Source organism: Bombus pyrosoma, linkage group LG3 (genome assembly GCF_014825855.1).
Source record: "Bombus pyrosoma isolate SC7728 linkage group LG3, ASM1482585v1, whole genome shotgun sequence".
Taxonomy (NCBI): domain Eukaryota; kingdom Metazoa; phylum Arthropoda; class Insecta; order Hymenoptera; family Apidae; genus Bombus; species Bombus pyrosoma.
The window spans coordinates 5,567,239-5,582,100 of record NC_057772.1 but is presented as its reverse complement, the minus strand read 5'-3'; the positions used below and the strand labels follow the sequence as shown (position 1 = coordinate 5,582,100).

The 14,862-nt window shown below is 34.9% G+C and overlaps 2 protein-coding genes across 9 annotated transcripts in view; one reads left to right on the top strand and one right to left on the bottom strand.

Annotated features, from left to right (window-relative positions):
* The window catches only part of LOC122577958 (TWiK family of potassium channels protein 18-like), a 361,683-nt gene extending 356,729 nt beyond the window's left edge, over window positions 1-4,954 (top strand). For all 8 annotated transcript variants that reach the window (XM_043749715.1, XM_043749711.1, XM_043749709.1 and 5 more), the window contains 3 exons: window positions 3,439-3,644; window positions 3,841-4,126; window positions 4,483-4,954. In XM_043749715.1, the coding sequence (XP_043605650.1) occupies window positions 3,439-3,644; window positions 3,841-4,126; window positions 4,483-4,763 (773 nt within the window). In that variant the 3' untranslated portion in view covers window positions 4,764-4,954. The remainder of the gene's footprint in view (window positions 1-3,438; window positions 3,645-3,840; window positions 4,127-4,482) is intronic.
* A 7,182-nt stretch (window positions 4,955-12,136) lies between these two features.
* On the bottom strand, window positions 12,137-14,222 carry LOC122577965 (surfeit locus protein 4 homolog). Its single transcript, XM_043749728.1, has 3 exons — window positions 13,979-14,222; window positions 12,675-13,349; window positions 12,137-12,600 (listed from the first exon to the last, which is right to left on the bottom strand). The coding sequence occupies exons 1-3, from the start codon at window positions 14,027-14,029 to the stop codon at window positions 12,514-12,516; spliced, it is 813 nt and encodes a 270-aa protein (XP_043605663.1). The 5' UTR covers window positions 14,030-14,222; the 3' UTR covers window positions 12,137-12,513.
* Between the last annotated feature and the right edge of the window lie 640 nt (window positions 14,223-14,862).

Here is a 14,862-nt window from a genome sequence, read left to right as displayed (position 1 = left end):
TTAAGTTATTAAGAGATACACGTTGCAAATGATTAAATCGAACGTATAATAAATACACGTGTGTAACGAAGGCCAAATGCTTCTGCAGCTCTTTTAAAATACATTAATAATATTTTGATTACAGCCGTAAATTAATATGGCATAAATGCTGAAGTATTCGCACATGTTAAAACGAGGACACATCTAGCGACTAAATAGCAGCTATTTCACTCGACGTTGCATTTCGAAACGTTCCACTTGAAGTTCAATTAAAACGTTCATGCTCTCTTGAACTCGTGTCGAAACGAAACATTCAGGCAGCCATCATTACTATCGTATCACGATTTACGACGATGCTTTCGAGTTCTTCGAAGGAGTCATTAACGGATGAAAACTTTCGGTTGGCGTAACATTTACGAAAGGTGGCGAAACTTGCAGATCTATTTAGCGCGCATTACAGAGATGCAGCACAACGTCAGGAGCAGTAGTTGTTGCGAACTTTACTTCGCAACATCGTGTCATCCTGTTTTCCACAACGTTTCCGTAGTTTGATTATCGATACGTTGCACGCAACTTGGCATAAGAACGTTTAATTGATCTCTCGTCGTACGTTGTTACTGTCAGCTAAATATCGTTGATCGTTAATTTGCAAATATGGAATAAAACTTGCGTATTAATTCACAACTCTTGCGTATCGTCGTTCACAGTCCGCGCATTGTATTTAGAGATATATCTTGTACACGGCTACACGTTAATTATCTCTCGTTAATGATATAATTTTAAGGTTGTTCGTTAAAAAATTATATGACTCGTTTTCCCAGTTTATATTTGTCCGTTAGTATAAAACTGGCATGATGGTAAAAAATCACTTGATATTTTCATTTGTAAACGCGCGATTCATTTTCGATAATCGAAGATTGAAGCAAAGTTGCTGAAAGTTCGAGAAACTAACAGTTTCCCGATAATTACGGCATTTGTACTTAAAACTGAAAGCAGACGTTCGACTTATTGTTAGCTAAGTAGAGTGTCTTGAACTTTCTGTGCTTTACGAGATCCTGCAGCATAGTGGTATCCAATCGAAGTATTTGCTTCTAACATCTTCGCATTTATAAAGGATCAAGATGCTTGCCGAAGCTGATTTATGCGATGCACAAGTTCTACACAAAAAAATCTTAAAACTTTGTTTCATTCCCTCTGTTAAAAAGGATCGATGACGATGACACAGATTTATAAGATGGAATTTGTTACTTGAAAATAGGTGGGAGTCTAACTAATTGTCAGACATAACGAAGTCACTGTAGACAAGTTTCTTGAACTTGGACTTGGATTTAAACGGACCAAACAGCTTGTCGAACTTGAACATTTTCACGCGAGATTCTCGAGTCTCACTTCGTATCGTAACAAACAGAAACGAACCTATCGCATTAACATTTAACTTCTTTTACCATAACCGAACTTAGTATCGTACAACGTGGACTTGGTATTTTATTACCAACCATGTTCATTTATTTTTGTATGTCAAATATTCTTAAATTAATTTTAATTTATATATATATTTATTTATTTATTTATTAGTTCCAATAGGGTGCCATTATTTAAAAAAAAAGGGTATTTGTTTGAGATATGCATTTATCTGCCGGCGAATCAATAACTTTCAAAACTTCCGCCAAGTTTTTCTACTAACACACTTGCGAAGTCTGTTGCGTGACTTTAATCAGAAAATCTGCATAAATATGCATAGCATCTCATATGTATTCAGCTCGCATTAAGAAAATCGGATATGAATATGCGTCGCTCGACGAACATTAAGTTTCTTCAACACCTCTGATTAACACGCGAACCCTTTCAATCTAACAATAATTACGGCATTAACATACGCGACAAGGAAGAATAATTAAAGCGTTTCGACGCGTAAAAATAACGTAAAAATTGTATCGGAATTCCCACGACAAACATCGTACGTCGATTCGCATAAAGAAATTTCTCAAGATGCCTAAAATTTCCATTGTCTTCGTACTATCGAACGTCACAGATTGTTTTCAATATCTTTTCCGAACGATCCCACTGCGTTACCGTTTCCCGCACAGACGCAATATCGAATATTTTAATAAAAGATGGCCCTCCTTTCCCTGCATTTTCGCGATTTGAATAGCGACCACGTAACTCTCTCCGCTACTGCAAAGAAACTTCGAAACAGAGAAGAACTGACGATAGAATTCGTCGGCCAGATATAAACATATTGGATATTAAACCTTCGCATTGTTTTTCTTATTTTTTTAATTCGTGTTCCGATTACTCGAAGATCTCTATTTATCACGTCACATACAGTGGCTAGAAAAAATGTTTGTGTTAATTAATTAGATGCAAGTACATCAAGTTTCATACAACTTGTACTTTCGTATTGGTACCTTTATATATTAGTACCTTTTACATGAGAATTGAATTTTTATGACTACGAAAATGAAATGTGCAAACTGTTAAAAATACGTCTCGTATATTTCGCACGTTCTTCGTTTTATCTCTAAATATTCTGTGATAATCTGGGATTTTACGTTTGATATTTCGATCGTTCCAAAGTAAATACCTAAATCAACGACAACACTATGATTAGCCAAACGATAAGTTACAACGTCCGATCGAGATCTCGAGTCTAAGAAACATATCCGATATGAACGATGGACAGATTCGTTCTACCAACCGAATGCCCCGAGTCCATACTATTGCCACTAGACCAATAAAACTGGAGCTGACAATCTGGCGTGGTCTCTAACAAATGGTAACAGATAACAGGTACGAAAAGGGTCACACCATCGTGAATGATAAGGCGAAACGACAGTGACGAATAGGCTTTCGCGTAGTTTCGCGACGTTTCTACGACTACAGTTCCATCGACGATGCACTCGAAGCCGCTATCATGCACGGTCCACAGCAATTCCAATAGGCGATCCATTATCTTAAGCGGCGTCAGCCCGATCGATTCGCGCCTCCGCTTTTTCCAACTTCGTTTCTCACCTATCGGAAAATGTCTAGCCTTTTTCTCTCCGGCTCTTCATTTTCACCGACCACTATATTTTTTTCGACCAGCTTACGAGATATTAACCGACATTCGCTCTCTATGTAAATTTGAACACCCATTTCGTGACCTCTGTTCCCTCATATTACGATTAATTGTCGGTAGAAACGGCTGGCGATATCAAATTATTGAACTTTCATGAGGTTCTATCCTGAAAAGAGCGAGTATCGTTTTTAAGTAGACCAAAGGACGTGAAAATGGTGTAACGGTGGAAATTGCCGAGATCCATTTGTACGTTATATGTTTCTCTCTTCTTAACCCATAGATTTCATTCTGTTTGTTACTTTTTCTATATTAATAGAAAGGATTAATCGATTCGATTCTTTTTAATCAAAGATTAAAACGAACGAGAATTTCCATTGAAACGGCTAACGATGTTGTTGCAGGTTGCGGCAGCATAGCTCCAAAATCCACGTGGGGTAAAATCGCGACCACGGGCTACGCTAGTCTGGGTATTCCTTTGACCTTGGTTTACTTATCAAGTGCCGGAGGCCTTTTATCCAGATGCGCCAGAGGTGTTTTCACTCGTGCTCTTTGTTGCTGCCTTTGTTCGAATTGTGGCTATTGTTGCTACGATGAACGAAGAATGGAGGTGAGTGCGTAAATCGTAATCGTTTCTCGAATCGAATTCTTTTATATCTCGCGGGAAAAAGGCGAGAAAAGTATCGCGGTAGATTTTCGTAAAACGATACAGGGTCAACGTTTCACAGAGATATTGCCGAAGTAAATAGAAAAGTGTCTGCCTTTTGTCAATCTTAAAAATTGCTTTGAAATTGGCGTGAATGCAGGAGAAAGAAAGGCGAATGAGAAAGAAACGGCAGCAGGAGGAACTGGCGCAGCAGCAGCAGCAATTGCAGTTGCAGGAACCCTTTTACGTTCGTGCGAACGCGTCAACGTTTACGAGCACAGTGGAAATTAAGACCAGCCCGAAGGACGAAGTGTCGAGTCTTGGCTCTGGTGACAGACCCAACGTTACTATACTCGCACCAATCAGCATTTGTCTGGGTGCAATGCTCTGCTACATCGTGGCAGGAGCTTTTACTCTGCACAAGTTAGACGGCTGGTCCTTTGTGGGTACGTGGAAAAGAGATTTCTCTTAAAAGATTTATGCTTTAACCCCACTTTTAAAGTCGCATCATCTATATATATACCAGTAATGTATAATTTTATACCAGTAACGTGTAATTTATATCTATATATGTATATATATGAATTACACGGTTACTTTTAATTCGATGAAAAGTTTTTCGTACCGAAAATAATCATCGAAACGAGCCAATTTAGTTAGGTACGATCGTGTATTTAATTGAAAATTATGTTGTAAAAATTGTTCGCCTAATTGAATTATGTCCTACAAGCGCACGATCTAATATCGATACACGTAGCACGGTATTATATAACTAAAGTTGGTGTTTCGTGTTTAACTGTAGATGCGAGTTACTTCTGCTTCATGAGCCTGAGCACGATCGGGTTCGGTGATATGGTTCCCGGTTCCTATCCCCGCCAAAGCCTTTACGAGTCGAGGAACGTAACCATTTGGTTCTGTTCTTTCTACATAATGTCTGGAATGGCGCTGACTGCGATGTGCTTCAACATCCTGCACGATGAAATCGTTCACAGGCTTAGCCATCAGTCGGAGAAACAAGAACCAGTGAAAGCCAGCCCGAGTGTGGACGAACTATCGAGCGATCCTCTCACGTTAACCTCGTGACAATTTCCGTCTGGCAACTTGTGCCACAGGAACGGCACCGATGACAACGATATATGTGGAACAGAACCGCCAACCAACTTGTTCACCCATGAGAACGAAATTAATATCTTAAAGGATTCTTTCAATCAGGTAGACGTCACTAGAGACTGCAAGCCAATTTTGAAACTCGAAGATCACGTTCCGCCGATTCCTGGTGTCTACATGTTGCCGAAGGTCGACGAAGAGGTTGAAGAAAACACCGAAATGTAAAACTTTGTCTTCTCGTAGTCGGACAAGTATGTTGCATAGAAATAACGAAGCAAAGGACGACCTGTTTAGATAGGTTCGTTCTCGAGAACGCTCTCGTGGAACACGACGCTGTTCGAGATTGATAGGTACCCTTAATACATCGTATATATTATAAATAGAGAGGTAATCATTCAATCACAGTGACATAGTGTGCGCTTCGACGATTGACGGGGAAATTGGATGAAACGCTTTCATCGATACGACCGTCGATACCGGTTTCGAGGTTGATTTATTTCGAAAATAGTAACTCGTTATCCTCCATATATTTTTTCTCTTTCTTTTCATAAATTCACATTTTCGTAACAGGAACTGATGGTTCGCACGTAGGAAGATCCTTCGGTTGAAAAACGTTTCCAGGTATTCGTTCGAAGAAATAGATATATCGTTAGCGATCGATGGACTGTCTTCGCGTAGAGTTGCCGGGATTTAATGTTATTCGGTGCAAACGAATATTTATGCGTACGAAGTACGACATAAATGAGGTGTCTTAAATCTTCGTCGCACACGATGGATGCGGCAATTTCAAAGAAAGTACGCGACGATGTTCGAAAACGGTTGGAATGTCGTTTCCAATATTAACGAGACGAAAGAGATTCTCGTTTTAAGACAAACGAACGAATTAACGTTATTTTCCTGATTAGTGGTTTATTTCGCACTTTTTCTCTCTCTAGAATACATACGTATAATACGTGTAATTTCAAACGCCGTCAATTATAAAAATTGGTATTGGATCAAAACCAATGTCGCAAATAAATATGTATTTGCGAGAGAAGTTTAACGAATTAGCAAACTTTCTTTCCGTGAAAATATGTTAAATATTGATGAAATACATTTTACTCGATTCGATAAACAAAGCAAGCGAAACAATGGTGACGTAAATGAGATTGGTCCAATTCGACGAGATATATAATACATATGCTTGTATATATCAAGTTTAATAAGACCAGCAATTACATTATGCGAGTTCTAAGTAAGATATCCTCGGGATATACGAAGTGTTTCCTAAATGTTCTAGGAAATTCCTAAACTTCCTGCAGACGTTCCTACGTTAATTCTGGTTTACTCTTAATGAACATTCATCCCATATTAGTAGAATGTGAAATCCGTGTTTTCGTCTAAACAGCTATCGAATATAAGAATAAACGGAAAAGAGAGGATTATTTTGCAAATACATATATCGAATAATATAAGATTGTACATATACATGCAACACCAACAGGTACATAATTGTAAATATATTTTGGTTCTTTGGTCTAATAAGAAGGCAACATGGGATCAGAAATACAGTTTCTCGCGACTCTTATTCAGCAGTCTTGATCATTTCAGTGATTTATTTATGACTTGGAAATGACATTCTAACTTATTATGAGATCGACTTAATATTTCTACACACCTATTTAGATAGAAATTCGTAACAGTTTTTATATTTCTGCATTTAAACGCTCATAAAATAAACACATTCTTCTCCATAATGTAACTGAGTGGATTGATGCGTCTAGTCGTGTAGTGCATAATGAAACGTTCATTCGTACGTCACTCTTTTATACATGTATTGCACCATCATTGATCAATTATTCATACGCTAACAATTCTTTCATAACGACACTGCCAAAATAAGTAAGTATTACCCAGGAAAATTGATATGAAAATAAGTAAATCGTTATATATATATATACACACATATATCTGTAAGTATATTTTATGACAAACACATTTTTCTAAAAGAACCGGACGATGTTTCAATGTAAGTTTAACTTTTGTACATATCTATTTTATTGCCGACTTTTACTCGAACTATTCTATATCTTTTAATATTTCGAACAATTATTTATGCGATGATTTTACAAAACCAGGTAATACTTTGAAAGATAAACGCCAATTGTTTTTAATGTACCATCGTGCGGCCATTGACTAGACGCAGAAATCAATCGAACGAAAATCATATTTGAATTCTGTGCTCAAGAACAATAACTAAAATACTGTTGCGATTAGGCACTAATTTTTAAGAGTATCGCATATAAAACTATTCACACTGTTTAATATCGGTATATTCGTGATAGAGTATGAGATTATGGAGTGCGTAATGTATAGCTGTAAATTAGCTGTAAAATATTACTCTCGTCAAAGTATCGAGCAGACTTTAAAAACGTATAACTCACTTACAGGTTGCTCTCTTCTGCGTAAGAAAACAGTTCTTTGTACTATTGCACGTCATAGTTGCGCCACATCAGATAAGCATAATTTACATTTGTTAATTAAACTCGTTTCGTTAATATGAAAAAATGGAAGCTATCGGGATGATCGATCGCTAGAATTGTTTCCAAGATTATGAATTATTCATAACAAATAACTATTCACATATGCATGTGTCGTATGCACGTTCAAGCTTCTGTATCTCGTATGTTTTATTCAGATATTTTATTTGAATATTAAACAAAACACAACATAGCTACGTTATAAAAACTTGTATATAACGAAATGCTACTCGACGAAAGAACTGAATAATCTGGCCTGCAAAAGATCGAACCGCAACCAAACTAACGCATAGTCTGTTCTGTACCAGCGACGAATGAACCGCGTGCAGTAGCAACCTAAACGAGTGTTTTTCTGTTTCTTGTAACATATCATAAGATGTAAGAACGTTAAAAGTTAAAAGTTTTTACGCTGAAAAAAGAGAGGGGAAACTGGAACGATCGACGAACAATAACGTTGAAACTACGAATTCCGAATCGTACGTTCTGGTTGCGCAACAAATAGACAAGCGAGTTTCGTAACGTTGTCTAATGACAATCGATATTATCTTGAGCAGTTGCTAGAGTTATCGTTATCACTTTGTTGGTGATTCGATAGAGAATCGTGGACGGTAGCCAAGACAAAGTTTGCTTTGGTGTTTGCACCGGACCATCCAGCCATCGATCCAACCTGGCTGACCGAGCAAACTTCCTCGCACTCGTTCCATTCATTTTGAAGGGCCACACGCGTTTCTCCAAGCTGACGCTTGGACAATTTGTTGCGGCAAGCCACTTGTAACTTTTCTTCGATTCGTATGACCTTTGGATATACGTATTATTGAACTTACCGATAATTTCATGTAATACTAAATATAACAAAAAAAAAAAGTAGTTCTGGAGAAAGTTAGATGGAATTAAAAATCACATCAACGAGTTCTTTTCCTTTTGTTATATTATCGTAGAATGTTTTGATGGAATAACAATTTCTCGAACGATAAATGCTGCCATCGGTGAAATCGTACACAATTACAGTTGGTTTGATAGAGAAGAAATAAAATGCGCGTAGTACTCGAAGCGAAGGTTAAGAAGATATACCAAGGAAGAATTTACAGACCAGTTGTACCCATTTGTAAATTATATAAAATTTGATACCAGAACGTAAGGCGGCGCGTTTCAGTTCTATGAATCAAAGATAAACATATACAGTCTCGTACTTCGTATTGAAATTATACAACAAGTATTCCATGAAGATGGCAATTTCATTAAGAAATTCCTTTCTTAAGTTTTATTGCCGTTGTTTCTTTCTGCTCATCGAAACGTTAAAAAGAAAGAGATCTTATTTTGTTTCTTCATCTCTTTACCTTATCTCTGAGAACTAACATAAAAATTCAATTATGAAGTTTACAAGGTAATAGCTTACAAAGAGAAGCAATTTGCTTCGTGTGACGCTATCTTCAGCTTCAATGTGAATTCCCATTAGAGAAATCTCCAATTCGACTTTTCTTATTTTATAAGATTTTCCTCTTATGTGTCTCCTGATTTCACGCCCTTGCGTTCTGGTTTCTCTCCTCATTCCTCAGGGAAATATGACTCGACTCAAAGTACTCGTCGACCACCACGAAACTTTAGTACGACAGTTTGCGAGAAAAAAAAAAAAAGAACATGTTCAACGGATTTCTGATTAATAAACCGCAGTTTCTCCGAGAGAAAAGAAAGAAAGAAATGGCAGAGATTTGGTGCTTTGTCAATCAATTTCACGTATTTCATAGTTTTGTTACGTGCACTTAAAACGTTATAATAATCAGCATTGATAATTTATTAAACATTCGAATTCAAAGTTTTCGAAAACATTCATCTGTACCATTGAATTCCATTGATGGTCATATTTAACGATAATACTGTCAATGAGTATAAAGTCAATTACACCGCAACATATTCTCAATTAATAACAAACGAGTTTATACAAAAGGGCTCTTGAATCTCCTAGAATGGTACTTGCAAATTGCTTTGTATCTCTATACAAATGAACGAAAGTTTCTGTGAAAACCAGTGAAATCAAAATAATAAAGGACGAAAAATATTAATTTCGTTTCTTCGATAACGATAACGTGTCGTATAGGATTATAACTAATTTGCGTATTTTCTGCGAACTAGAATTTTCAAAAGGAACACGTAATACCAAAGTACACGTTCGTCGATTGCTCAAACGAGAAATTAACTAAACCATTAGCGATAGGAAGAACATTGAAAAGTAGAAAAAGAATGGAAATGGCTGATTCAATGTTCGCGTTCGTCGAATCGGCGGGATTTGCTTCTGCCGTCCTTCCGTACTAGCGAATCCTATACAAAATTTCAACGTAATTGTAATTCGAACGCAGCTAGACGTTTCTACGAGCGAAACTCGATCTTCGAAAATATCATTTAATTAATATGAAAATGTCATCAAAAATGGTAATTGGAATTAACGAACATGTCGCTAATAGAGACCCCTAAGAATCGAGCGACGTGGCTGAACTTTTCTATATTACCTTGTATATAATATTAAACGTTGTACGATATTAATACCGACAGTTAACGTTTAATGTTAGAAGAGTACTATTGAAACATTAGAATTTCTATTTTCACTCTCGATCGACTTTGTCCAAATAAGAGTTGCACGTTTCCAAGCGTGAATCGCAATACGCTACACCCGAGAAATTAAGAGAACGACAAACACGATAGGAAATATCATTGAAGATTTCTCGTACACGATAATCATGATCCGAAGAAATAGTTACGTGCACTTCGTAGCAGTTTTGTATTATCTGTTCCCACCTGGAATGTAAATCTTTGTATAGTGAAACTTGCGTGTCATAATTTTTATTGGCGAAGATTAAATGAAAAAATTTTGTTTATTTTCTGCCTCGCCGTGGCAGAATTGGTGATGTGTGTACGTATGATACGCGTGTATGTGTATGTGCGCATTCTCGAATAACGAATTTGCGACAACTTTGTTTGATTAGCAAATTTTACATCTCAAATTAACGACGGTCAAAGTAAAAGAGCAGCTACGTTTTCTCTGTACTATTGTTCTTCTCAAGTTTATGCATTCGTAATAATCTATTTTGTTTATTAACAAATGAGAAACGTATTCGTTCTTTACTCCTATATCACTTTTATTTTTCAGCTTTCCGATGAGACTGTTTGTAACGATGTTTCTTCGATTTTTTGAAAAGTATACATGTAAAAAGATGTGAGAGGAAAGAGCGTATGCGAAAAAAAGAGAAATAGAACGTGACAAACAACAGGAGAACCGAGGAGTACCATGAACCTATCGTTTGAATTGGTGTCATGTAACAAATATAAGAATCAATTAATACTTTGTAAATAGTTAAGAAATTGGACACTATGGAAGTGCATTCGTCGTCACTGTAAAATACATGAAAAAAACGAATTGCTGGATATTGTACGTCTGTATAACCGTTTGTCGGACAATGTATCTTATATTACGGAATAATAAAACAAAAAAGACTTATCAAAATCTTAATTTCCTCTTTTACACTGATTGCCCTTTCCTTCATAAAAGAACGAAAAGTTAACATTGAAATGTTAACTTTAATCCATATAGACGTACATTTTAGACGCGTAATATACATACATATAAATCTTTATTTCTTCTACGCTGATAATTTACGATTTCATAATCATATACACAAACCTTTAGATCGCTGGACATGCAGAAATATTTCATTATCACGTCTATTCTGTCCTTCATCGATGACCGCAGTATTTTGTATTTACTTCTAATTGCATCAACTTTCATGTTTGGGTTGAATATGCGTCACTTTATGTGGAATTCCGTTTATTTGAACCTGTCGCGGGACAAATAATTCATATAATTGAAATGCATATAATAAGAACTTGCCTAGAGAATTCTCTTTACTACTTACGATTTCTCGTTCATATAATAGCAGTTCACGTTCAAATAAATGAATTCGATGATTGGAAGTTTCTTTAATCTTGTTTAAACGGAATAATTGCTACACTCGACGAGATCGTTTGATTTTTGTCCCTGATCATCATTCCTATATTCTAGAGGGCGTAATGAAACCTCTGAATGGTCGATATTATAGAACATATGACACGATATACCGTAGTCGTACCAGAATCGATTCAGTTACTCGTCGGTAACGTAACTCCTATATTCGCCGTGGCATATCGTAGAGGGCATAAACAGTATTGTAATCTTTTTCGAGGTCGGTATTTTAGAACGTGGAACAAGTCCCATATAATGTCAGATCTATATTATATTTTAGTCAATGGTTAAACGTAAATGATTTTACAATTAAAATAGTTTCCTTAACAACCGACAGCCGTTTCATCTTGTCCTGTATCTATACTTACTATTCCGAAGTCTATTATTTCTCTTTAACAATACTATTTAATATCTTTCAGTGACACTAATGTAGGAAACATAATATTACATAATTCTATTTATTTTCTATTTACTTACATAGTTCTGTTTATTTATTTATGAAGCGAATTTAATTATGTGACTTCACTTACTGATTATTTTGTGATTAATTATTGTAACATACTACGTATTAAATGGATCAAAACATAGTAATTAGTAATCATCAATTAATGAATATAAATTATATAAATAAATAGTAACTAAAATCTGATATGAAATATTTATTTACAATAATTTAATTGTATAAAAATCTCGAAAATCTAATATTTCTATTGTTATGCCTCCTATAAATATAATAAAATAAGTTAAATGTACATATATTTCTACAGGAAGAATTCATTGATATTTAAACTCATGCACATAAATCCGATTAGGATTCAAGATCAAAAACGAAGAGAAAATTAAAAACACACAGAAAAAATATATTTTGTTTCCTTGATAAATGTAGTGTCATATGTACAATGCCATTATTGATTATATAAATTAGTCTTGGTGTTGTCTTCATTTTGTTTGTTTCTGAACAGTAGTATTCTGTAGTTTTTCACTTTTTTTTTCTTTTGTAATTTCATGTATTTGTATTTTAAAATATCAACTTTAAACTCTACTTTAACAATTCCTTTACCCAAATTGAATAATACAAAACGAATCGCTCTTCATCCAATAAACAATGGACTTGTTATAGACTTGATTGAGCATATAAAGGAATAGGAATGGGAGACTGTTTTTACTTAATGATCATGACAATGTAATGATGCATATTCAGGTGATACCATGACATCTACCACTCCTTTTTATGCTCATCCATTGATACGCCTCCAGGACCTAAAGATACTATCATTAAAAGGCCACCAATCACTGATAATGTCTGTAAAAATTGAGATATATATTTAACACTTTTAATTGATAACATTGATAAAGGTAACGATGGTTGAATTTTACCTGGAAAAAGTCGTATTTAAGAAAATCCCTAAGAGCCTTATACTCTGGAATGGTCCACCATGCATTATGGTAAAGGTTCAGTGCAGATAATATTAATACAAGTAACAATGCACTGAGTTTGGTTTTATATCCAATAGTGACTAATACCATCAAACTGCTTCCAAGAATATCTTGCATGATTTGGAGGAATGATATTTCGAAGCGAATTAGCGTGGTAAACATAAACGCTAACAGAATTCTACCAGCTAATTGCAAGAGATTTTTAGGTTTATTATCTCCAAGACTTGGTACACCAGCAAATAATGACCTTCCTTCTACTCTTGATTCAGCCAGAACCAGAAGAAGTGCTCCTATCAATGCTAGGTTTCTAAATAAAAATGTTATGTCCCACAAAATATTGTAAGCCAGTGTCTGAAGAACTACTATGAAAAACAAGATTCCACAAGCAATGCTGACTTTCCATCTTCCAATAACCATGACACAACCACCAAGTTGTCCAATTAAATTAATCAAGACAAACATTGTAGCTAAGAAAGTACCACAATGCCAACTATTGTTCATAAATTCTTTCTGTTCTGACCATTGAAACCACATTCTCAATCCATCTTCCAAAAATGTGGCTATAAGACATAATCTTGCAAGAGTTGGCAGTATATGCTTTCCATTGCGAATTACCTATTGTTAGAAAAGAATAATAAATGGATAAATAATTCATACTTAAATATAGTGATATATGTATGTCTTGAAATCTTTTATTTCTCATTAGTATTTTACATATTTGTCAATATTGCATAAAGCAAACTAAATAAATTTATACAGAATAAATAAATATTTCTTACAGATTTAATGTTATTAACAAAAGTATCATATAAATACAAAAATAAAGTAAGGTTAAAAATTAATGTTCTAGATAACTTTTAATCTTTATTATCTCAATTTATTTAAACTAAACTGTTCACCTAATTAAAATCGGTGAAAGCAATGGAATTCGTAACGGATACATGCATATATCCTCATAAATCCTGATGCATAACCTTTAATTTTGTAAGGTAGAGACAACAATGTAGGAAAGTTTACAATATTCAGCAATATTAAAAAAGCCTTATATTAACAAATAATCAAGAATAAAAAAAATGTAAATTAAAATATGTGAATGTACATAAGAATCGTGTCACGATGACGTTGACAGGAGTACATCTGTGCTCCTACAGGATTTCTATGGGTGTTCTATTACGAGTTCCTTTGCAATAGCAGACTTATTCGTAAAAGAGAAATAAATCAAGCACGGTGGCCTGTAAATTTACCTGATCTGCGATTTCCTCCGCTTTTGAGATCACCTCCTGCGAGATCAGCATCTTGTTTTATTTAAAAATCAAAAAAGTACCCATACACTTACATATACACACGTGCGCGCACGCAAGTGATACCGATAGAAATGACTAGACGAAGACAGAGAAGAAGAGGGAGAGACAGAGAAAATCAGAGAAACACGGAACAACTAGGCTTACTGCTCTGCACGACTGTGTAAGCGGTATTCTCACAACTCTTCTGAATGATGTGGAGATCGAAGTACGCGTCACTTCCGGCATACGTGGTCGGACAATACATTCCGTGATGTTTTTGAAAGTACAAAGATCGATTACTTAAATTATATTTATTTTTAATTTTCTGAAAATTACCTGTTATTATCTTCCATCATTTTCTAATTTTATTCTTCTCTTTTAGAAACCGTTAAATTTTAGCGATATTTGTTTCGTATTTCGGATACTTATACCATTATCGATGACATAACCATCTGATTTTAAGGATATTACAAAATAAATAAATTTTGATGATATAAGTCAATGAAATCAAACTGCAATATTTGTTTATACTAATAATACGATTGGTTGTAAAATGTTCTTTTATTTTTATGTTTCTATCGCAATTGAACAATTTTGTTTATCGCAAACATACAATTGTGATTGTTTAGAATTAAATATTTTATATATTATAATATAAAATTCGCGCCCACTTTTAAGCCGAAGGTACAATTTTGTTGATATACTCCATTTTTATTGAGATGTGTATATACGCTAAAATATTGCGCATGTATATTAACATGTATATCTTTAAAATATGGTATATTTTTTGAACGTATGTAAAATGTTTATAAAAAAATATGCATATATTGTCTCTCAAATTATTC

Bases quoted from the DNA above. Each gene is read 5' to 3' on its own strand.
- LOC122577965 (XM_043749728.1), bottom strand. From the start codon at position 14,029: ATGCTGATCTCGCAGGAGGTGATCTCAAAAGCGGAGGAAATCGCAGAT. The intron at 13,350-13,978 runs GTAAATTTACAG...TTCTAACAATAG, and splicing joins CGGAGGAAATCGCAGATCAG to GTAATTCGCAATGGAAAGCA. The intron at 12,601-12,674 runs GTAAAATTCAAC...CAATTTTTACAG, and splicing joins TTAAATACGACTTTTTCCAG to ACATTATCAGTGATTGGTGG.